Consider the following 23183-nt stretch of genomic DNA (forward strand, 5'->3'; position numbering starts at 1 on the left):
GTTAGTTAAATGTGGCGTCCAAAGGTAGTTTTACTCTTAACTCTCCTGTTGTCATTAAACTGTCAGTCCCCTGTAGTCCACGCTGATGGAAGGTAGGATAAAAGGAATACATTATAGAGCCATCAGTTTAATTCCTGGCTGGAGATGAGGCTGAACTGGGCAAGAAAGATATGCATCGTTTTCTTTCCAAAACATCGATAGGGTTGGGTTTGAGATTTTTTTACACAAGGGCTGCCTCCGTCCTCATTACCTTATCCTGACCAACTACACAGTGTCATGGTTTAGCTCAGTTCTGGTCACAAAATGTTCAGTGAATAAATGTTTACTATAAATGAGTGAAGGGCAAGCAAAGGTGACAGGGCCTGTTCGGCCCCTCTCCTCTTTCAAAACCTAGAGAACAGGGGAGTGGTGGGGGGATAGCCAGAGGTCTAGGCTTGACATCACCCTCTCATTTTGGGGAACTGGGAGATGCCATACTAGTTCTGGGGACCAAGAGGTCGGGAGATGTGGCGGTAGGGCAGGGGGTGTGTGTGTGTCAGTGTCCTCCCTAGCATCCCTGCATTCCTTGGGAAGTCACCCAAGAGTGCTGAGCTCTGATCGCTGTCTCTGGTGGAAAGCTCACAGCATCTTAGGTAAGAGACCAAAATCCAAGACTCTTCCTCTCCCACCATCTGTCAGAACATTTCTCTCCCTCCCCTGTCTCCACCTCAGCAATCCCCCTCACTCCGTCTCTCGGACAGCTCCTATATTTGACATTTTATCAAAGTAAAAAGATTTTTTTTTCCTACAGAGAAAATGGGATAATAAATGTATTTTATCTTTTCTGTACTTGGAAGGCACTTTTTAAGACAGATTCCATTATTTTCCTATCACATTTGCAAGATGCAGAGAGTAATTCAAAGCAAGAAGACCACCTTAATTGTTGTGTGCTTCATTTCTTTGTTTTACCCTACCCAGCGGAGAGCCTGGGTCTGAGTATGCAATCGTTAAATTCCAGTAAAATGTTCGACCTAACAGAGCTCAAATGTCCTGTGGAGCAGGTGTGTTCGAATCACCGTCAGAAATCTAGTAAATGGCTTCAACATTCCCTTTATCCCGTTTGCCATATTGTGTTAAAGGACTTGTGAGCAGATACCAACTGGTGTGAAAGCCAAACGTCAAAGGAAAGGAAAACTGCGCGGTGGGACAGAGAGCACAGGTTCGCTGTATGCAGGGGTCCCTTCTTGGCTCTTGTGGGTGATGTGTGTTTTGGTTTTGGTTTTGGTTTTCTCCTGGAGGCCGAAATAAGAGATTTGACCTTTCCCTGAAGATGGAGTAATGGGACCACGGAGCAGGAAGGAACTTCAGGCTAATTAAGAGCGTACCTTTTTTACCGAGGCTGAATCAGAGATCTGGGGAGGTGAGGCCACGGAGGAGGCCAATGGCTGCCTGTGGGTGGAGGTGTTGGGGGCGGGGAGTGGGGGGTGGGGACCGATAGGGTTGCGCATTCTCTGAGCAAGCCCTGCCCACCTCGGGCGCTTGCCTACTCGGCCTAATGCACATGGGCTAAGAAGACGTCTTTAAGAATTAAAAATGTTTTTAAATATCTAGTATACTCAAAGGAAAGTGAAAGACAGAACATCAGTGGGATCCCAAAGGGATGAGATAAAACATATTCAGCATACACGGACGCATACTATATACACGTGTGTGTCATATCTATCATATCTAAAGGTATGTCACAAGTCATGCCTCGTGTATTTATCATGTATGTATTATATATAAAATGAGATGCTCATTAGAATCACATCAGATGCTCCATCGAAGCCCTGTTTCTCTTCATAATAATCAAACAATATGGACTGGGGGTATATGCTTAGAACTGAAAGTCGGACAGCCTGCGTCCTGAGGGCAAGTTACTCAGCCTCTGTATGCTGGTTTTCCTGTTTATCCACAGATCTGTTTCTGACCCTTCCTCTGCTGTGCTCTGCAGAGGCTGACTCATGCAAACTACACTTCCCAGGCTGTGCTGTTAAGTGGCTTCCAACTAGATTTGGCCAACGGGAGGCAGCAGGAGATCAGCGGGTGGGAGGAAGAAAGAAATCAGGCTGGTCTCCTTGTTTCCCTCTGTTCGGAGTCAGGTCCCTAGAAAAGGCGGAGTGCCCTCTGAGTGGTTGACTGTCCCTTTGCTGGGCTTTCCTACCTTCTGACCCCCGAGCACATCGCCTCCTCCCTGGATCTCTCAAGCTCCAGGAGTGTGAATAACTTCCTGCTACTGCTAATCTCTGGGATGCCTCATCACCCCTTTTCCCCCATCACCCACTCAAGCACCTTTGTGACTTGTGCCCCATATTAAATGTCCTCTATTGAACCTGAAGTATGGACTGTTTCTTAACTGATACTTTCTTTCAGGCTGTTTCCTTTCCTATATAAATAGGGTAACAATAGTAATGGTCTTTTCTATGGTTGTAGATATTTGTTAACATATCTAAAGTACAGGGCATGTAGCAAGCACACAAGCGATATGAACCGATAGTATTCTTTCTCATTCCTTTGACTTAAATCTCTTTAGCGCAGGAGGAAAACAGCTCCCGAACGCTGTCTTTTGTGAGAGAGAAAGCGCGGCAAGTAAGAAATGGCTATACACACACCTTGTCTGCAAAAGCAGTTGTTGCAGCCATTAGAGAGCTGTCAGTCAAAAAAATCACTCAGTTCCTTTGTTTGATCACATTGATTGACAGTTGGAAAGCCCCGCACAGACAGTGCGCTGGGCCTTCAGGTGTATTGCGCACATCCACGAGCCAGCTCATGTCCACCTCCGGGCAGCATGTCAGCAAACTGCAGTAACCCTGCACACCTGCCTCGGTCTGATCCTGAGTCCCAGTGGCTGAGCACGCTCTGCTCTCAAAACAGGATGTTCTCACGCAAAAGCATCGGTTGACCTAGCAAAGTGGTGAGCTGGGATGGCGTAAATATTCCATCCCTGTCTCCCTAAATTTAATTTCTGCGGTTTTTAAAAAATAGGTTTAGAGAGTTCGAGCTTGAAGCACCCTGACATTGCCCGATGAGTAGAAGGAAACTTTGCCGTGGGTCTCGTTCGCTCTTCCATGGCTCACCAGCCATATGGCCACTTCTCTGAGCCTGCTAATTACATACCCAACTCCTTGCTGGACAGATCCTCTTGGTTGATGCATAAGCGTCTAAAACTAAAAGGAAGCTTTTTATTTCCCCTGAAAACCTGTCTGCTCTCAGTTCTCTGCATCTTGGTAAATGGCACCATAATTCACACAGTTTCTAAACTAACTCATGAGATCCCCTGGGTATCCCTGATGGCCCCAGACTATCACCAGGGCTTGCTGAGTGTCCACAGACCCAGCCACTCTTCTTCACCTCCACTGCCGTCCTGAGCAGAGCCGCAAGGATCCCTTGCCTGGGCTAGGACACTGTACCTCTCGCTGGTCTGCCATGCTCTCTCCTGCCAGTCCTTTCTTGGCAGCAGGCAGAGCTCTCGTTTGAAGATGTGGATCCGGTGTTAGCCTTGTTACCAGCTCCTTAATGGCTTCCTATTACAACTAGAACAAGATGTCAATTTCCTTCGTAGACCTACACGGCCCTGCATAATCCATCCTCTGCCTAATTTTCCACCTTTGTCCCTTCCTACTGCCCCATTCTGTTCATTCTCCCCAGATGTCCTGGCCCATGGCAGCTCCAAGAACACGTGGGGCCCTGTCATCAGGGTTTTTCATTTGCAGAGCTCTCTGCCTAAAATATTCTTGCCCTGGGTCCTCCCTGGCCATTTCCTTTTAGTCCTTCAGCATTCGAGGTAAATTCCACTTGCACAAAGAAGACAGCCAGTCGCCCTTCCTGAAGCAAGCCCCCTGTCATTCCCTAAAATGAACCCTTTGACCACCCCCCCTCTTAGCACTAAAGCAACTCTAAGCTTCTTACCCATTCTGTTTTCCATAGCTTTGCTAGGCGAGGGTACAATAAATACTCAGTGAATACATTTGAATAATGAGTGAATATAAAACATCAGATCCCACATGTGAGGTGGGATCAGTGCCAGGTAAGGTGTACCAGGTAAGGTGATGGAAGGGTAGGATTCTGGAACTTTCTAGCTCAATCATATTTAATCTAAATCACTGATGCAATTTAAAAAGAAAAAAGGCACTGGTACCTGGACTATATTCTGACCAAGTTTGATTTTTGTGGACTTTTAGTAGATTAGTTTCAGGATATAGCTTTTTCTTAGTCTTTTAATCCCAGATTTTTTTTTTTTTTGAAGGAACACTGCACTAAATTTATGTCTTTTCCTGTGTTGTTTTTAAATTATTTAGTATTATGCTTTTAGTAACTTGGTTAAAAGGAAAATGAATTATAAGTAGCATGAAACCCAGTTTCAGGAGAAGTGACTGTTTTTAGGGAATTAAAACTTGTGATGGAGAGTCAGAAGATATCTGATATTACTATGACAGAATATCCAGAAGAGGACTTGCACTTGACTGAGCTAGGAAAGTGGTTCTTCTAGTTTCCTCTTAGGGCATTTCCACCACACTAGAGGGGGCTATTGTACTGAGTTTGCTTACTTAATGTTCAGAATAATCTTTTCATATAGATTTGCTATGGCTTTCCTTACACTGAGAATCCAAAATGTATAGGATGATGATTTATGCTCTTACATACTTCTCATATGGGAAACCAAATTTCTCTTCGGAGGAACCACTAGTCTTCATAGTCAAAGGGACTAAGTAGGTGTCCAGTATCTATAAAATCCTCCCCAATTCATAAGATTCAGATAAAGCGATCATCTCACAGCCCACATCAGACACATTTAATCAAAGATTCCTTTGGAAAGGTTGGAAGCTTTAATTGCATTAAAATGCCCAAAGATCCACTGAATTATTTTACTTATGCTTATTCTATGCTTTATTCTGTCAAGGTAGACAATAAGCCTTACTTTTGTACATTTGTATTGTATCACCACCTAGTAAAAGGTGAACCAAATTCTGCATTTAGCCATGAACTCCTGCTTGGGGCCCAACAAAATTGTATACTTATGGAATTAGTATGAACAATTGTATGTCTAGTTAAATTGAGAAAGAATTTTAGAGGATGAGAGTCTGACCCTATAGCACTTTAAGGACTTTTTTAAAAAACTTTGTTTTACGACACTTAACTCTCTGATAGTCTATGAAGCATTTAGTTAACGATGTCTAGAACAGCAGAGCCTACTACATGTGAGAACCCGCAGTGTGCTAGGGAAGTAGGACTCTGTTTATTGGGGTGTAGGACTGAGCGGGTGTAGGACTGAGAGGGATGCACAAATCTGGAAGAAATTCACAGGTCGTCTTGTGCTCAGAGAATGAAGTGGTCTGCCCAAGGCCACCCAATTAGGATTCCAGTTCTGACCTAGTCCATATCACTGTGACATGTGAGCCCTTCAGTCTTGAAGACTATATATATATATATATATTCATAACTGTGAACAATACATGGAACCCAGTAGTTCCCATTTTGCAAACAAAAAAGAGACTTTAAAAAATGCTTTAAAAGACATAGATAGGAAAAGTAGAGTACAGCACCATTGGAAACAGAATTAAGAAGGCTCGACCCCATATTCTGCCTCCAGCCACTAGGAGGCACTCCTTCCCAGAAGAAGCAAAAGATCTGCTTATGTGGTGGGAAGCAGAAAGTTCATTTCCCACATGAAGATTTTTACTTTTTATTTTATGTTTTAGCGGCCTATTACCCAATAATAAAAGCCACTAGCAGAGTGGAGTAAAACTCTCTGTGTCGTGGTAAACGGCACAAGCCAACCCCCTTCTCCCCGGTGCCGGGGTCCTCAGAGGCCCCCAGAGGATGCTGTCCATCACCCCTCTTCCCTTTCCCCACAGGACTGCTCTATGTGGGCTTTAGCGCCTGCATGTTTGGCCTCTACAGCTTCATGCCAGTCGTCATAAAGAAGACCAGTGCCACTTCAGTCAACCTCTCCCTGCTCACAGCAGATTTGTACAGCCTGTTCTGCGGACTGTTTCTCTTCCATTACAAGGTAAGTTGAGCCACTGCTCCCCTGTGAAGACAGGACTTGGTGGGAAATACACATACAGGTGGAAATGCCCTGTGGTGGGAAGCCCCAATTTTCTGGAAGGAAGTAGGAGGGCAACTCTCGCCAGTGCCCCCCACCTGCCTCCCCACCCTGGATCTGGATATTCACATTTCCACTGGAACACAGAGGCAAGAGACCCGTAACTACAGGCACTTAAAAGGGAAAAAGATAAGGGAAGGGCTTTTGGATCATGGGAGACAGTTTTTTTCTGATACCATTCAGCCCAGAAGCTACTCTTTTTCCAGCCTAAAGCTAGGAAGATGGGCACAATTCCCAAACTAGAACCACAAAATGGATTCTAGCAAAGGCACTGGCAGGGCACATTCTCTTTGGAGCAGTGATCTAGTGCCTGCAATTTCTGTTTTGCTATTTTCATAGCAAGCATGAATGGAAAATGCTAACACACTAGAAATACTGTTTCTTCACTGAAAGATTAGGGCTTGGAGTCAATGAATGCAGAGATCTTGTGAAGGATTTACAGCTCAGATATCAGCCCAAGGAAAAGAAGGAAGTGTTCGTTCTAAAGATAGCAGTCTCTTCAAATGCAAGACGACCCACGCTCACCCACACCCACGGCAGGCAGACCTCATCCGTTTGGGCTCCCTGAAGTCAGATGCTGTCTTATAAACACGGCATTCACTTCAGACATTAACAATCGATTAGGATTGGTATAGGAGAAGAGACCCAGTTCCCATTCTTTAGCTAGTCCTATTAGATAAGGGTCAGTGGGACTGTGACCAGGGTGAAAAAGGATGAATATGAAGTATCCAAACCAGGTAAGACCAAACTAGGACAGGGTAAAGAAGAGGCGGAAGAAAGAAAGATTACTCCAACCACTTCCAGCCAAAGACTTCACCAGTGATGTGACAGATAACATCACCAGCCCATCGGTGTGGCCAGCTGAAGGGGCCTCTTGGTGGGCGGGACATCTTCAACCAGGTCAACCCAGGTTTGGAGGTTCCCTGTACTTGAAATGACCCGAGGCAAAGCAGCAGAAGTGAGTAATTGGAAATATGACTGGGTAAGCTAAAGTCATAGCCAACGACCAGACTCAGTAGGGCAGACAGGGGTGGAAAAGTGGTCACAAACAAGGTTAGCAGAGAGGACCAGAAGCAGATCTGGAAGACAAGAGGTAGAGAAAGTGGCCATGGCAGAGCACAGGGTTCAAGTGCCGAGTTCCTGTTTTACAAGGAGCCCTGTGCCCAGTGTGGTGGCAGAAATGACAGCTGTAAGAAACTGTGTGGGACTGCACAGCCTTTATACATCGTTTGTCATTGGTTTTGTCTAGATGGTCCCATCTCTGTCTTCTGAGCACACCCTGGTCCTCACGAGGGCAGGAAGTAGACTCATAGCACATTCCCCCATTGCTCCCTACTGCAAAGCTAGGAGGACCAGCTTCCCCAAGAAGCCCCCAGCAACACACCCAACTATTTTCCAGAGCCCTGGTCTTACCGTGTGGCACGTTGGCCGCCATTTTCCTTCTCTTACTCTGTGGTCAGACATCTATAGCTAGTGTGTTCCCAAGCGTGACTTGGATTCCCTGCAGTGATTCCTGTGGTTGTTTTGAGAAGTTCCTGAATTAGACAGATCCCCCTGAATTCTCTTTAAGGAAAGATGATTGAAAACTGTTGTTGTGACTGAGGACTGCAGGTTCTTCTCAGGCTGCCAAGATCTAGTCCGGCCCTTGGCATTCCTGAGAGTCTCCTTTCCCCAGGGGGACTGGCTCACCCTTCAAATCCACGGGCCACACTTCTGAGCCACGGAACTGTCTGGGAGAGTTTGTGCTATCACTAGGCTCCTCTGTGAAACTGATGTTCTCTGACAACTGAGACGGACACCTGAAGAGCGCCCATTCCTATTGGAGTGTCTCTCCTGGCACTTGCACAGACTTCTGGTTAGACCAGGGGCTCTCCCCACCTTCCCCTCCCCCAGCCTTTGTGGGTTACTACGTACTTAGGATAAGGGAGTTTGCTGAAGAGGAAGCCGTGTAGTAACCCTATATCATGCCATCAGAAGGGAGGCTGTGTTAGCTGAAAATTGAATGTTTGTGGTCATCAGTTCGGAGATATCATGGTTGTTTTTACTTCTTAAAGCAGTGTTTTACTACATACATACATTTGTTGCTATCTAACAAACACATTTCTTTAATGCAACGATGGATTCAGTGCAACAAGTATTTTATCTCATTAAAATTGATTCCTATTGTCTTTTTTAAAAATAAGCTTTTAAGATAATAACAGATACACATGCAGTTTTCAGAAATAATACAAGGAAATCCCCATTTTCCCTTTACCTAGTTTCCCCCACTGGTAACATCTTGCAAAATTATAACACAACATCGGGATATGAACACCGAGGCCATGGGCACACAGAACATTTCCCTCCAACAAGGGCTCACATTGTCTTTCACCGCCAGACCTACTTGCCTCCCCCCCCACCTCCATAATGCTGCAGAATCTTGTTTCTGTTCCCCGTTTCTCTAAATTTGTCACTTCAAGAATGGTATGTACAGTGTATAACCTTCTGGCTTTGACCTTTTTCACTCAGCATAATTAGAGATCCATAGAGATTGTTTCCTATGTCAGGAGCCCATTACTTTTTATTGCTGAGTGCTATTCCATAATATGGATATACCACAGTTTATTTAACCATTCCCTCAGTGAAGAACATCTGGCTTTTCTCTTTTTGGGGCTATTACAAATAAAGCTGCTCTGGACATTTATGTACAGGTTCTTCTATGAACAGTTTTCAGTGCTTTGAAATAAACACCCGGGAGTCCACTTGCCAGGCATACGGTCGTAACATGTTTAGTTTTGTAAGAAACTGCCAGACTGCTTTCCAGAGTGGTCTATTGTCTTTTATTAAAAATACATATTCGTTGGGCACCTGGGTGGCTCAGTGGGTTAAGCCGCTGCCTTCGGCTCAGGTCATGATCTCAGGGTCCTGGGATCGAGTCCCGCATCGGGCTCTCTGCTCAGCAGGGAGCCTGCTTCCTCCTCTCTCTCTCTCTGCCTGCCTCTCTGCCTACTTGTGATCTCTCTCTGTCAAATAAATAAATAAAAAAAAAAAATCTAAAAAAAAAAAAATACATATTCGTTGTGAGAAAAAGTCAGAAAATATAGATAGGTACTGTTATACATTGGTACAGTTTTATAGTATATACGTTAATATTATGGTAACTAATATTACAATATAGACAATGTTCTACTCCTTTCCCTTTACTCTCAGTGTGCTTACAGTTGACTCCTTACCTCTTAGTTCTTGAATAAACACTGCCTTGTAGTGTTCTTTAATTCTTTTATGAACAATAGTATTTATTATCTGCAAAAAAATAAGTCAAATACTCAACTTTAATCTTAATAATAATAAACCCTTCCCCTTGCCTATTTTCTTTTTTTTTTTAAGATTTTATTTATTTGACAGACAGAGATCACAAGTAGGCAGAGAGGCAGGCAGAGAAACGGGGGGGGGGGGGGGGGGGGGGGGGGGGGGGGTTGGTGGCGCGGAAGCAAGCTCCCGGCTGAGCAGAGAGCCCGATGCGGGGCTAGATCCCAGGACCCTGGGATCATGACCCGAGCTGAAGGCAGAGGCTTTAACCCACTGAGCCACCCAGGCGCCCCCTCCCCTTGCCTATTTTCTAAAAGAATCTTCCAAGCACTGCTTGAATTTGTAGTCAAATAGTCTTTGGCAAATTCAGGATTTTCTTTTTCCTGGGATTCCAGCTTGCCAGCCTCTGAAATTGCCCTTGGGAAGCCCAGAGATGGGAGGTGCTCTAGAGCTGGGGAGAAGGGTGGGTCTGAGTGGCTTAAGAGGTTTCCACGACAGCCAGATGGGCCATCTCAGAAAACTGATTTTTAAAGAATGCTTATTGGAGGTAACTTTATCATTATGAGCAGTTTATAGTCAGTGGAAAATTCTTGGTAAATTTTGCAAAATTCACAAAAATGGTGATGTCAGGGGATGGAGTGTATGTCTGTGTGTTTAAGGTTGGGGAAAAGGTGGTTATATCTTCATGTCTTCTTTGAAGAAATGTCTGTTTAAATGTTTTGCTCATTTTAATTTGGTTAATTTTTAAATCACTGATTGCGATATTTCTTCATATATGCTGGGTAGTGTACACCTATCAGATACATGATGATAAATATTTTCTCCCACTCGGTGGTTGCTTTTCATTTTTTTGTTAGTTTCCCTGGGGTCGTAAAGGGTTTTAATTTTGATGAAGTCCAATGTATCAATCTGGGTATACTTTTTAAGATGTGAAAGGAGCCAGGCCAGTCCCACCAGGGACACTGGGGCCACCAAGTCTTCCCTGGTGTCCCCAACAATTGGCTCTCTCCAGGGTTGCTCAGTGATGGTTGCCCCTTGCCTCCGATTGCCTGCTCTTAGGGGATGGAGGAAAGACACACCTAAGGGAAAGAAAATCCAGTTCAGGGGAGGGTGACTTGAATAATAATAAAGTTATATATATCCTATATATATATATATAAATATAGTTCAAGTCACTATATGCAGAGTGTAGTGGGGAAGTGAGTTTAAGCCAGTGACCCTAAACCTCGACTGTACATTGGAATCCCCTGAAGAGTTTAAAAAATGGTGCTGCTTGGGTCCTACTCCCATTGATTCTGATTTATGCTGTCCACAGTACGATGGCCTGGGCTTTAGATTTGTCAAGGCTCCCAAGATGATCCTATTATGCGGCGGCAGGCACGTGGACTTAGGACCAAAGGGCGAAGATTCTAAGATTCTAGCTAAATATAAAGACATCTTGTTAGCAGTTAGTCATCTAAAAGTGGAATTGACTGTCTCAGGAGCTCTTTTTGCTGGAGGAAGCTGGACAGGAGCGTGAGAGGGGCAATATGCAGGAGCCTCCCACTTCAGCCCTGAGAACTGACGGGTGACTGCTGAGATCTCATTTGATTTTCCTACAGTCTGCACATACAGTTTACTCCTTCACTTAATCATGATGTCTCGCCTCCAGATAACCTTCTGGTCGGGTTATAAATATCTGCAAATAGCCCTCCCAGATGTTGCTTACTGAGGCAGAACTAAATGATAAAGTGAACCTCTCCTACCCAACATTGATTATTTGCTTTTTCTCACTTTCCACCCTTGGGGGGAAAAAAAACTATTTCCTTCCCCACCCATCAGTCCACTGTCTGCACCTTCTCTTCCTTTTGTGCTGACCAGACATGAAGCCCCATGTCCCAGGGAGGCAAATGACTAGATTCTGCATTAGACACCTGCATGGTGCAGCGCTCTGGCAAATTCTGTTTTACAAGACTTTTGAGAAGGGGGTATCTATTTCTTTTGTTATTACCTGATGACAGTATTGAATCCAGAACACTAAACCCATAGCAATCTGTGGAAAGTGTAGGAAATTAGTTTTATTAGGCCTCAGACATCCCCCAAAACCAAACCCAGGAAGGGATTTCCATGAGAGCTTTACAACTTGAGGGTGTGTTGGCTTTTCAAGGTTAGAGCTTGATCAGTTATGAACTCTTTCCCCTTATATTTATTGTACAAACAGGACACTTTTGAAATGGAAAGGATTTGATTCCTATGGCCGCTCAAACAAATTACCACATAGTTAGTGACTTACATCAATACAAATTTATTATTATACAGCACCGGAGGTCAGAAGTCTCACTGGGCTAAAGTTGCTCACAGAGCTCTGTGGCTTCTGGAGGCTCAAGGGGAGAATCTGTTTCCTTGCCCTTTCCAGCTTCTAGAGGCGGTTTGTAGTCCTTGGCTTGTGGCCCCTCCCTCTATCTGGAAAGCCAGCAGTAAAGCATCTTCAAATCTGACCCTCTGTGAGCATATGGGGCTGACCCAGATCACCCAGGATCATCTCCCCAGGCTCTTGGTTTACTCACATCTGCAGAATCTATTTTACACAAAGAGTAATGCATCCACGGGAGCTGGGGACCCATTGTTCCACCTATAGCACAAGAGGAGTATTAATAATTACACCAAGACAAATGAGGGAATATTGGCACCACGCTGGGCCTGCTGGGACATGTGGCTGTGATTATTATTCTTTTTTTTTTTTTTAAGATTTTATTTATTTATTTATTTGTCAGAGAGAGAGAGAGCAAGAGCGAGCACAGGCAGAGTGGCAGGCAGAGTCAGAGGGAGAAGCAGGCTCCCTGCGGAGCAAGGAGCCCGATGTGGGACTCGATCCCAGGACGCTGGGATCATGACCCGAGCCGAAGGCAGCTGCTCAACCAACTGAGCCACCCAGGCGTCCCTATTATTCTTTTTTTATGGATGTTTATGCATATGTTCTTATTTATCATTTTTTATTGTATTCTGTTAGTCACCATACAATACATCATTAGTTTTTGATGTACTGTTCCATGATTCATTGTTTGCATATAACAACCAGTGCTCCATGCAATACGTGCCCTCCTTAATACCCACTACCAGGCTCACCCGACCCCCCACCTCCCTCCCATCCAAAACCCTGTTTGTTTCTCAGAGTACGCAGTCTCTTATGGTTTGTATCCCCCTCCGATTTCCCCCAACTCACTTCTCTCCATCTCCACATGTCCTCCATGTTATTCCTTAGGCTCCACAAGTAAGTGAAACCATATGATAATTGACTTCTCTGCTTGACTTATTTCCGTCAGCATAATCTCCTCCATGCATCCATGTTGCATCCATGTTGATGCAAATGTTGGGTATTTATTTTTTCTGATGGCTGAGTAATATTCCATTGTGCATATGGACCATATCTTCTTTATCCATCCATCTGTTGAAGGGCATCTTGGCTCTTTGCACACTTTGGTAATTGTGGCCATTGCTGCTATGAACGTTGGGGTATACATGGCTCTTCTTTACCCTACATCTATATCTTTGGGGTAAAGACCCAGTAGTGCAATTGCTGGGCCATAGGGAAACTCTATTTTTAATTTTTTGAGAAACCTCCACATTGTTCTCCAAAGTGGCTGCACTAACTTGCATTCCCACCAAGAGTGTACGAGGCTCCCCTCTCTCCACATCCTCGCCAACTGGCTGGTGCTCCTTAGAAGCTGCATCTGGTCATGAAGACACATTCTCCACCCAGACAGACACTGCACTCTGTTGACTTTAACAACCGATTTTCAAGTCGTTCTGGTCACCTCCTCATATGTGACTTTAGCAAAGAGAATACCCAGGCATGCGTGGAGGAAAAGGATGGGGGCAGGAGGGCTACTGGCTGTCTCTTGGGTGAAGTATGAATCCAGCAGCCTGGGGTGATAAGCAGAGCATGGCCTGCCACATCAAAGGAGCCTTAAGTGTGGCTTCTTTTTACTCTTTAAGTACTTTGAGCCAGTTATTTATTCTTTCCCAACTTCAAGGTGATGAGACCTTCCTTAGGGAGTTTTTGAAGGCAGTAGATAATGTGTAGAATGTATAGAAATGTGTAGATGTATACATATATATAAATGTTGTATATGTGCATTTGATGTATAGAATGTATAGAAACGTGACCAAATTGTGATGAGTTTCTCTGATTAAATGTGCGCCTCAGAACTAGTAATCCCTGCCTCATTACATTTTTAGGATACTAACTTATTTTAAGATTTTTGTAAGTAGGTGTAGTTTTTAACAATTTTTTTGTGAGTTTTTCCTCTTATGCCTTGTTTGAAAAGGCAAAACTAGGTCTCATGTGTACAAATATAGAAAATATTATATTCATCATTTTCAGCTGAATTCCCTCATTGCTTACAATAGAATTTTTAGGTGATATCCATAAATACAAAACATTTGGGAGCTGTTAAAATAAAATGCCAATAAATTCTTTTACAATATGCCATCATACGCTGAACATTCTTCAGGAAAAAAGCAGCCAATGTTGAATATGCAGAATATTCCCGTTTACTTGACATTTAAAATAGAAAATGGTTTACTTCACACATTTTGCTATTAGTTTTTCAAGGCTTAATACTGTCACAGAATAGCTATAATAAAGTTGAGAGTAATTTCATAAGGTTATTTTTGTAACTGTATCAAAATAAATATGAAATTGATAGAGAAGAAATGAACATTGTAAGTTCTCTCCTAGTTCCCTTTAAACTTTTCCTCTAGGCCACTGTCTTATATGGTTCCCCACACTGAGCAGCCTGAAACCACAGGTGATCTTGTTGGAAGACTAACATTTTAGGAAATTAAGGGCTCCATAAAACTTACATCCAGGAAAATGTTTTTGTCATCCAAATATTCACTCCTAAAAAAAGGGGAGAGAGAAATTTCAAAGTCCTGTGTCCAACAAGTCTATTTCATCTCTTCTGGGTAATGTGATTCATGTGAATTTTTTAGAATTTTTTAGAATTTCATCTGTATGAACTTCATGTATGTATGTATGTATGTATGAAGAACTGTAAGAACTTCGTTAGACTAGATGCTGCATGGTTTTGGCTCATCTGTGTATCTGATACATTTTGTATAATTGCTGGGAGTTGTTTTAGACAAGTAATCATAAAAGTGTCTTACCTTGTCAACTACTTATTCTAACAATCCAGGTTATATCCTCAGAGGACAGGTGTAGTCTCATGATCTCCCTTGACCCCATCTGTCAGCCACTAAAAATTTCATCCCACATGTGCCATTTTCTCTTACCGGTTTTGTTGTTGTTGTTGTTGTTGTAAGAGATTTGGCAAGAAAACTTTAATAACCCTGGATGTGGGGATAATTTAATAACATATGATTATAAACTAAATTTAAAAGAACTTCATCCAGCAAATATTTATTTATTCTATGCCTTCTATGTGCCAGGCACTGTTTGGGTCCTTAACTTTTCATTTATAAATAAAGATGGTAAGAACACCCAAAATCACCAGGTGGATTAATGCAAAGGCTGAGATTCCAAACCACTGAAACTTGAATAGACCAGCCATCTCAAGCATCCTGAACATCTGAGTGCCAATGCCAGAGAGTTTGCAGAGATTGTGTTAACAGCAGAATCTTTCATTTGCTGTGGATCAGAATCTGGAGCCAAGCAACCATGTTGATCCTCTGCAGTGATGAGCAATTTGATTAATGGAACTGCACTTGAAAAGCCAGGTCAGGCATCCTCAGCCTGAGGCAGCCACGGAGCAGAAAAGTGATAGTAAATGTCTTCCTTACAAAAATACCCCCATAAGCAGTTTGTTGTATTTCTTCTTGTAAGAGTGGCATCTTCAAAGGCTATGATTTTTTTAAGTTTAGAGTACTAAAATAGGATTATAAATGGGAGATTTTTAACACTTAACCTTTATGACTCTTTTTATATTTTTTAAACTGTCACTGGTGAGTAGAAAATTGGAAAAATTGAGGCCCCGGGACATTTCACATAAAATATCGAGGTGAGAGAGTGATGAATATTTGAACTTGGTTTCCCCCTGCCTGGAAACTCAGTAGTGTCTTTTGAGATCACCGTCTTTCCCCCACCAGCTTCTTTGGGTGGGGGAGAGTGCTTCTCATGCAGCCATTCAGAAACCCAGACTCCTTCCATGTTGTGGCTCTGCCATCCTTAAAGGCAGGGATTAACAAACCATGATCTGCAAGCCAGCCCCTGTTCTTGGCGAATATGACTTTATTGGAGTGCAATTGTGCCCATTCCTTTCTATATTAACCATGGCTGCTATTGCTTTATAGCAATAGCATTGAGTAGTTATGACAGAGACCACGTGACCCACATGCCTAAAATATTTGCTATGTAGCCCTTTAAGAAAAAATTTGCCAGCCCGTGGGCTAGGTTTTCGGAGTCCTTTGTAGGGCTATCTGTTGAGACAACCTCGAGACTTTAATGGCTCTGTCCAGAGTAGTATAGATAACCTCTTCCTTGTTCTTTTGGCCAGAACTCCAGCACATGACCGCACCTGATTGCAAGGGAAGCTGGGAAATGTAGTCAAGTTGGTTGTAGAGGAAGAATGGAAAATAGGCTTAGTGAACCCATAGCCAGTCTCTGCCACATTAGCAATTTCCATGTACTAGAAGTACTGGAAGGATTAGAGAAATTGGGGATAAACCGTGAAGCAAGTCCAAGCTGATGACCAGAAATCTTTTTATATTGCCCATGATTTTAATAGTTAATTTTTATCAGTATAATCCCTAGGGATTTAACCCCATTTACCTGAAATGTAGACCCTTCTTTCCTGAATTCTTTATTTTGCTTTATTTCTTACTTGGCTGGATTTCATCAGTACTGGTAATGTCAGGAAGCAGTATATGCTGGTACAGGCTGTCCACAATGTAATTTGCCCATCTCTAGGGAATATTTCCCTGCAGATGGTAGTCAAGTGCCTTGAAGAAAGAGACACTTCATAGTCACTGGTGCCATTGGGCTGGTGGTGGGTCTGTCAGGAAATGTTCACAGGGGCTGTTATCTTCCAAGTCTTTGCTTCCTTGAAAACATTTCTTATATATATTTGTATTCAAAGGATAATTTTCCTAGGTTACATTTTCTTTTTCTCAGAACTTTATAGTTACTGGGATTTGTTTTGTTTTGTTTTTTGAAAAATTGAGCACTGCCTCTAGTCTTTTTCAGTCTTTTGAATTATTGGATTTTATCATTCAGTAGGAGCCTACAGGTGTCATATCTTTGGGCTCTTTTTGTTTGAGAAGATCTCTGATGTCTTTACATTTGTAGGTCAGCTTGGTCTGTGACCTATCCCACTCCCAGAGATGCAATGCCTTGGGAGCCTTGAACTACCCTCTCCATCCCCAGTTCATTAAAGAGCCCTAGATAATGGTAGATTCCAATCCTTGCCCACCCCGCCTCCTTTGAGAATATGAGGAAGTAGGAGAGGGTTTTTGTTCCTGAGAATGTTTCCTTGATTTTTTTCCTGAGTTTGCCTAATCACCACTTAACCTACTCTCTCTAAATTAGAGACTTGAAAGTATATTCACCAAAATATGAACATGCATCCAAGGGCAGACAGAATAAGAGAGTTGTCATATGCCTGAGCCCAGGCTCCAGAGTCAGACCACCCAGGTGTCAGTTTCAGCTCCCCTTCTACCAAAGGGTCCCTATCTTTTCTGTGTTATGGGTCCCTTTCTTAGTCTGGTAAACCCTAGAGAGATCCCTTTCACAATGTTTTTAAATGTCTAAAATAAAACACATAGCATTACAAAGCAGGCTGATTATATTAAAATAAAGTTTTCAAAATATTTTTAAATGAGATGATATAGTAATATGCAAATCACAAGATCTAGAAGCACACTTGATAACTACTATTGTTTCAAAGCAGTGATGAGTGCAGATCTTTCTCTGCAGCAGTTGTTAATGTGATATGAAAATATATGTGATTTCTTTTTTTAAAGTATTTATTTATTTATTTATTCGACAGAGAGAGAGAGAGAGAGATCACAAGTAGGCAGAGAGGCAGGCAGAGAGAGAGGGGGGAAGCAGGCTCCCCACTGAGCAGAGAGCCCCCTGCAGGGCTCTATCTCAGGACCCTGAGATCATGACCTGAGCCGAAGGCAGAAGCTTAACCCATTGAGCCACCCAGGCGCAGGCGCCCCAATATATGTAATTTCTATTGGCTAAAAGTCTAAGGCACTGCTAATACTAATAGAGCTCATCGCTTACATTTATAATGAAGAAATGCTAGATTTCAGTTAGATGTCAGTGAGAATCAAAATTCTGGGTTTCTGCCTAGGTTTACAGCACCACTGAATTCGATGCAGGAATCCCTGATTCTACCAGTTATACAGCCTTTTGCCAAAGTTACTTAATTTCTGTTATCTGTAAGTTCTCCATCAGCAAATGGGGGTCATAACAGTAGATACTGTGTAACTAGCCAGTTCCCTCTATAGAAATGAATACAGGAATGTAAATCACTTAACTGCAGTGTCTGACACACTGAACACTCAATAAATAATGCCATTATTAATGATGGTAGAATTTTGAGTGCTGATATTTTATGTTCTGCACACTTTGAAGTATTGCATAAATTATGCATTGGTGAAATGATATACATATATTATTTTTATAAACATAAAACTATGAAGTTATTTTTACTTTGAAAATACATAAAGCTTCCAATTCCCTCAAATAAATACATACCTCTGCCACTGAAAAATGGGGCTGAATTGCAACCAGACACTGATTAGAAGGTTTAAATGGTTTATTTTCAGTTTTAATGGACAAGCGTGAACACAAAGGGCAAGTGCTTCTTTGTGTCTGTTTTCCTCAGTATTTTCACAGAACTAAAACTCTTTGCTCATTATATTGCTAAGCACTAACTTAGTCATAGGCTTAGTCTCTATCTCATTTAAGTCTTTTTTGGGATGTGGTTTTATTTAAAAAAAAAAAAAAAAAACATTGTAAACCGGTCTGTGGAGTCTCAAATTTAGCAAGGTCTCTCAGTTGAACTTGAATGTGAATTTGGTTAGCGCTTTCAGACCCAGGTCCTTCTTGATGCTCCATGGAACCAGGCATGAACATGCAGGAGAGTAGCTGTTTCCTGTTGCTCTGTGGGCATCTGTCTCCACAGTTATTAATTGCCTTGGTATTTCCTCTATGTGCTAATGATTCTATCTTTAGATAAAAGGACTGACCTTATGTAAGAATTAAGTAGTAAGCCTAGATGACAGAGAGAGAGAGCATGTCTCCTTCCCTGTCAGATCCCCGATATCTAGTACAGTGCCTGGCACAGTAAGGATCCGGCAATGATTTATTCAATGAAAGGCTTATCTCCACAAGAAACCTTCAAGGTTAAACTTCAGTTTTCAAGGCTGAATATTATCTAAGAATTTTTCCATGAGAAGTGAAAAAGCCATTGCTTGATTTGGACGCTTTACATCTCATGTTGATGCGACCAGCTGAAAAGTAAAAAAAAAAAATCCATAATAGCAAGCCACTATTTTGATTCATCCTTTGTCTGAATTGATGGAGTGCTCAGAGAACATCTTAAGGGAACATGGAGATTAGAAAAACCAGTTCAATGTCACAGTAGCTATTACAGTATCATGGGGGAGTGTGAGAGTCGAGTTCACATCAGGGGTGGACAGCTTGCTGAGAAATTTATTCTATTCATAGGAAAATCATAGCTAACATTCATATTTATTATCATATATTATTCCACAGTGAAACTGGGAACTGAGTCATTATCACACACTATATTTCCATGTCTGTCTATATATTATTGATGGGTCTCCATGCACAGAGGTCCACAAACTGTTCTGTAAGGGTTCACATGCTACATATTTCAGGCTTTACAAGCCAAGCAGCCTTTGTCACAGCTGCTCAGTGCTACCGTGGACATGGCTCTCATCCAATAAAACTTTACAAAACCAGGCAGCTGCCAGATCTGTTAGTTGACTGACCCCCAATGTAAACTACACCTGTCCTTGCAAACTCTTCACTGATCTTCAGCACCAGGAAACAGCCATCTCCTCTGCAAAGTGTGTCAGTAATAAAGCTGCTGAAAGCTGTACACAAAATGGTACAAATCCCTTTGCACTTCAAGTGTACAGACCTGCTCTTACGGCTAATTGTAATAATTTCCACCTCATTTTAGAGTAAGTGGTGGATGTGCCTTCTGTTTTAGTTCTTGGTGGCATAGAAGGCCGTATCTGTTAGTTTTGTGAGAAAGAAACCCATGGTGTGAATGCAGACAGTGAAATGTCTTCAGTGTATTGCTTTATCGTTTTCATTTATATAGAGGAATGAGTGGTGTGCCAATGCAAAGCAGTAGCCCTGAGCGGAGATGGGAAAGGGAAGGGATATTGAAGTCATCACTTACAGAGCAGGCAGAGGCAAAGGCATCTGTAGACATGGAGTGCATTCCAAAAGTTGTACGCATAGAGTGCACCTCTGAAGAGCTAATATCAGATAGGACAATATCAGATAAGGACAATATTACCAAGTTAACTTTCCCAGAATCACAGATCCAGAGAAAAGAGGCCCTTATACACACAAACTGATTTGATTGTAGAGAAGGTCATCTCAATTGACCAATCTCTCTACAGTTTGATGATACTTCACTGTTCGCATCCCCTTCAAAATTTTAGGGAGAGACATCAAAAATGGTTATGGTTCTGTTGGTTCATGGATGCCAAATCCTCTAGATATCTGATTTTTTAAAAATATGTTTATATAATAGTAATAAACCCAAAGTTCAGAATGTTTTTAAGTCTTAAGACAGTCATTTTATTTTTATAGCAAGTACAAAATTTAATTTAAAGGGGAAATAAGAAACTGACAGTGTTGTTGAATGTCTGTCACATTTTTGATAGCACTCCATGGATTTTGAGGATTAGACAATACTGTGGAAATACAGTGATAATAATGTTGTGAGATTTTATTATGAAATAATCAAATATTCTAGGCCCAATGCCACTACTTCTTAGTGATATTCTCGAATTGGGAAATGAGTCTTGAGGGTTATTTCAGTGAAGGTGGCAGCGATTCATCAGTTACCAAAATTTTTTAAAATTTTTTTTAAAGATTTTATTTACTTATTTGACAGACAAGTAGGCAGAGAGGCAGGCAGAGAGAGAGAAGAAGAAGCAGACTCCCCGCTGAGAGAGAGCCCGATGCGGGGCTTGATCCCAGGACCTTGGGATCATGACCTGAGCCGAAGGCAGAGGCTTTAACCCACTGAGCCACCCAGGCACCCCCAGGTACCAACATTTTTATTTAGAAAAAGAATTGATTAATTATTAAAACCATAAAATGATCTCCCCCATGACATCTGTGACATCATGTTATTCTTTATGATCAATTACTCATCCATTTATCTCATTTTTCTGTCTTTCCTGCCATTACCAGGTACATGTGAGACAAGGAAATAAGGTATGGTTGTAAGGACAGTTCATTTTTCTTTTTGTCAAAGGCTTCCCCCTCCCACAGCCATGATAATATTCCCTGATGATTGGTTATTTCTATGAATTGAGAAAGAACAGATCCAGCTTCATCAAATCTCCATTAAGGTTATTCTAAGATCTGTTGAATTAAAGTTGTATCCTTGGCCCATGCAGTAGAGATATGGATTGTTTTTAGAAGCCTAAAAATAAGGAAGGAATGGAAGGACAAAAAGAATTACTATGTTGCAATGCAATTAATGAAGCATTTGGGAAATGGGGAGAGAATTGGGTCAGGCCTTGGGAGACCTTAGGAGGGTCAAGGCAGTATGTCAGCTTTTGCCTCAAGACCTTATCCTGAGCACTCTACCCTACTAAACCTGCCTCACCTCCTGCTTCCTCAGCTCCAAGATGTTCCTCATAGTACTTTGTACTTCTCTGAGGGGTTGGTTTCTTTAAAATAAATGTAAGAGATGAAAATACTTTGGAGGAAGTTGACAGTGGTTCGTTTGCCAAGATTATCAAACTTAAGTAGTGTTTTTAAAATTGTGCTTTCCTAAATACAGTTCTCTTCTTAGAATAGTTCTCAGGTTGCAAGAATGGAGACCAATGAAGAAATGGGAGAAGTTCATAATACATAATACAATACATAAGATTAAAAATTCATAGGTTAAAAGCATAAGAGTTTATCCTAGTACTGTAGGAGATGTTAAGTGTAGATCTTCTCTGTTTAAGGAAATTATACATGAAAATAGGGTAATAAATGCACCATGAGAAATGTTTAGAAAAGAATCACATACCTCAAAACACTCAGCTTCAGTCATTGAGACTCGGTCTTAATTTTTCTCTGTCAATTCTCCTCTAAAATGCGTTCTTTTCTCTTTCTACTGACATCATCTTAGCTCAGACCACCATCCTCTCTCATTTAGACCATTGCAATAGTCTCTCGGTCCGCCAGCTTCCCCTTAGTCCCTGCAATTAATCACCCACCAGCAGCCAGGGTGGTCCATTTAAGACACCAATTAGATTATATTCTCTTTAGCTGAATACTCTTCTTTCTCATTGCATTCTGAGCAATGCCGTGCTCACCTCTAATGGCTTACACAGTGTTCCTATGCGTTTTAATGGCTCCTGAATCCACTCTTGACACTTGCTCACCATCCTGTGTTTCCCTCTTTTCCTCTTAGAACGGGGGAAATAATTGTAGCTTCCTCACGAGTTACTGAGAAGGTGAATAGTGTAAATTGCATCCAACAGTGCCTAGTCCAGAGGGTGCACTCCATGAATTACTACTGTTAGACATCAGCAACATCGGCTGCCTTTCCAGTTCTAGAACTAGCTGTGCCCTTTCCTCCTTGGCACCTTTGGTTTCGATGTCTGCCTGCCCGAACAGCTCTTTCCCAGCTCCTTGCCTGGCTGCTTCAGTCTCAGCCCCAGTGCTTCATCTGCAAAGAACACTCCCCCTCGCTATCTAAGTAGCTTCCACCGAACTCTCACGTCATCCAGCCACCTGTTTATTTTCTTCACGGTGTTTCCCCAAATCATATTACAGATTAATTCCTTCAAGTGTTTTCAGTCTGTCTCCAACAACAGACTGGAATCTAAGAATGGAATTATATCTGTCTTATTTGTCACTGTATCCCCAGCTCATGAAACAGTAGAAACTCAGTGTTCCTGATGGACAGGGATGTGATGACAAGGGTCTCAGCTCACAGTTAAGCTCAGTCATTGAATGAATGATTCACTGCTGACTCTGTTGGTTCTGTGTGGCTGCTGTAACAGATTACCACAGACTTGGTGTCTTAAGACAACAGAAATTTTCCTCTCACCCTTCTGAGGACCAGAAGTCCAAAGTCTGTTTCGTGGGGTACAGCTGCTCCCCAGCAAACTCTCAGCCTAGGGCGGGTGAGGGTCCAGTGACACCAAAGAAGACACCTGGAGGCAGCGATCAGGATGCAGGTTCCCTTGTGCAGAGGGAGCATTTGGTGCTAGGATCTACACGCAGCCAGTTTATAGATCTGAGCCACTTCACCCTGCAACTCTCAGTACCCCTTCCCCTCCTTGCCTGGCCAGCATTTCCAAAAAATAAAGGCCTGCCACATGCACAGTCTTCATTGCAAAGGAGACACTTATCTCAGGTTGGCCAGCCCCTGAGCCCCTGACCTTGAACCCTGAACAACACACTGTGCCGTGCATCCTATCTGAAGGGAACACAGAAGGAGGACAAGATCTCTGTATTTTCAAAACCGTGATTAACAGGGATATTCAGGGTATGTTTGAACAACCCTGCTATCCAGCATGTACCATATGCCAGGCCAGAATTCAG

At 42.4% G+C, this 23183-nt stretch overlaps 1 protein-coding gene across 2 annotated transcripts in view; it reads left to right on the forward strand.

Annotated features, from left to right (window-relative positions):
- Positions 1–23183, forward strand: part of SLC35F1 (solute carrier family 35 member F1) — a 391741-nt gene that overhangs the window by 354659 nt on the left and 13899 nt on the right. For both annotated transcript variants that reach the window (XR_009404454.1, XM_059400616.1), the window contains exon 7: positions 5874–6028. Coding sequence is in view for 1 of the 2 variants with exons in the window: in XM_059400616.1 (XP_059256599.1) it covers positions 5874–6028 (155 nt within the window). In the remaining variant the exon portion in view is untranslated. The remainder of the gene's footprint in view (positions 1–5873; positions 6029–23183) is intronic.

The sequence above is a fragment of the Mustela nigripes genome, chromosome 5 (genome assembly GCF_022355385.1).
Source record: "Mustela nigripes isolate SB6536 chromosome 5, MUSNIG.SB6536, whole genome shotgun sequence".
Classification (NCBI taxonomy): Eukaryota; Metazoa; Chordata; class Mammalia; order Carnivora; family Mustelidae; genus Mustela; species Mustela nigripes.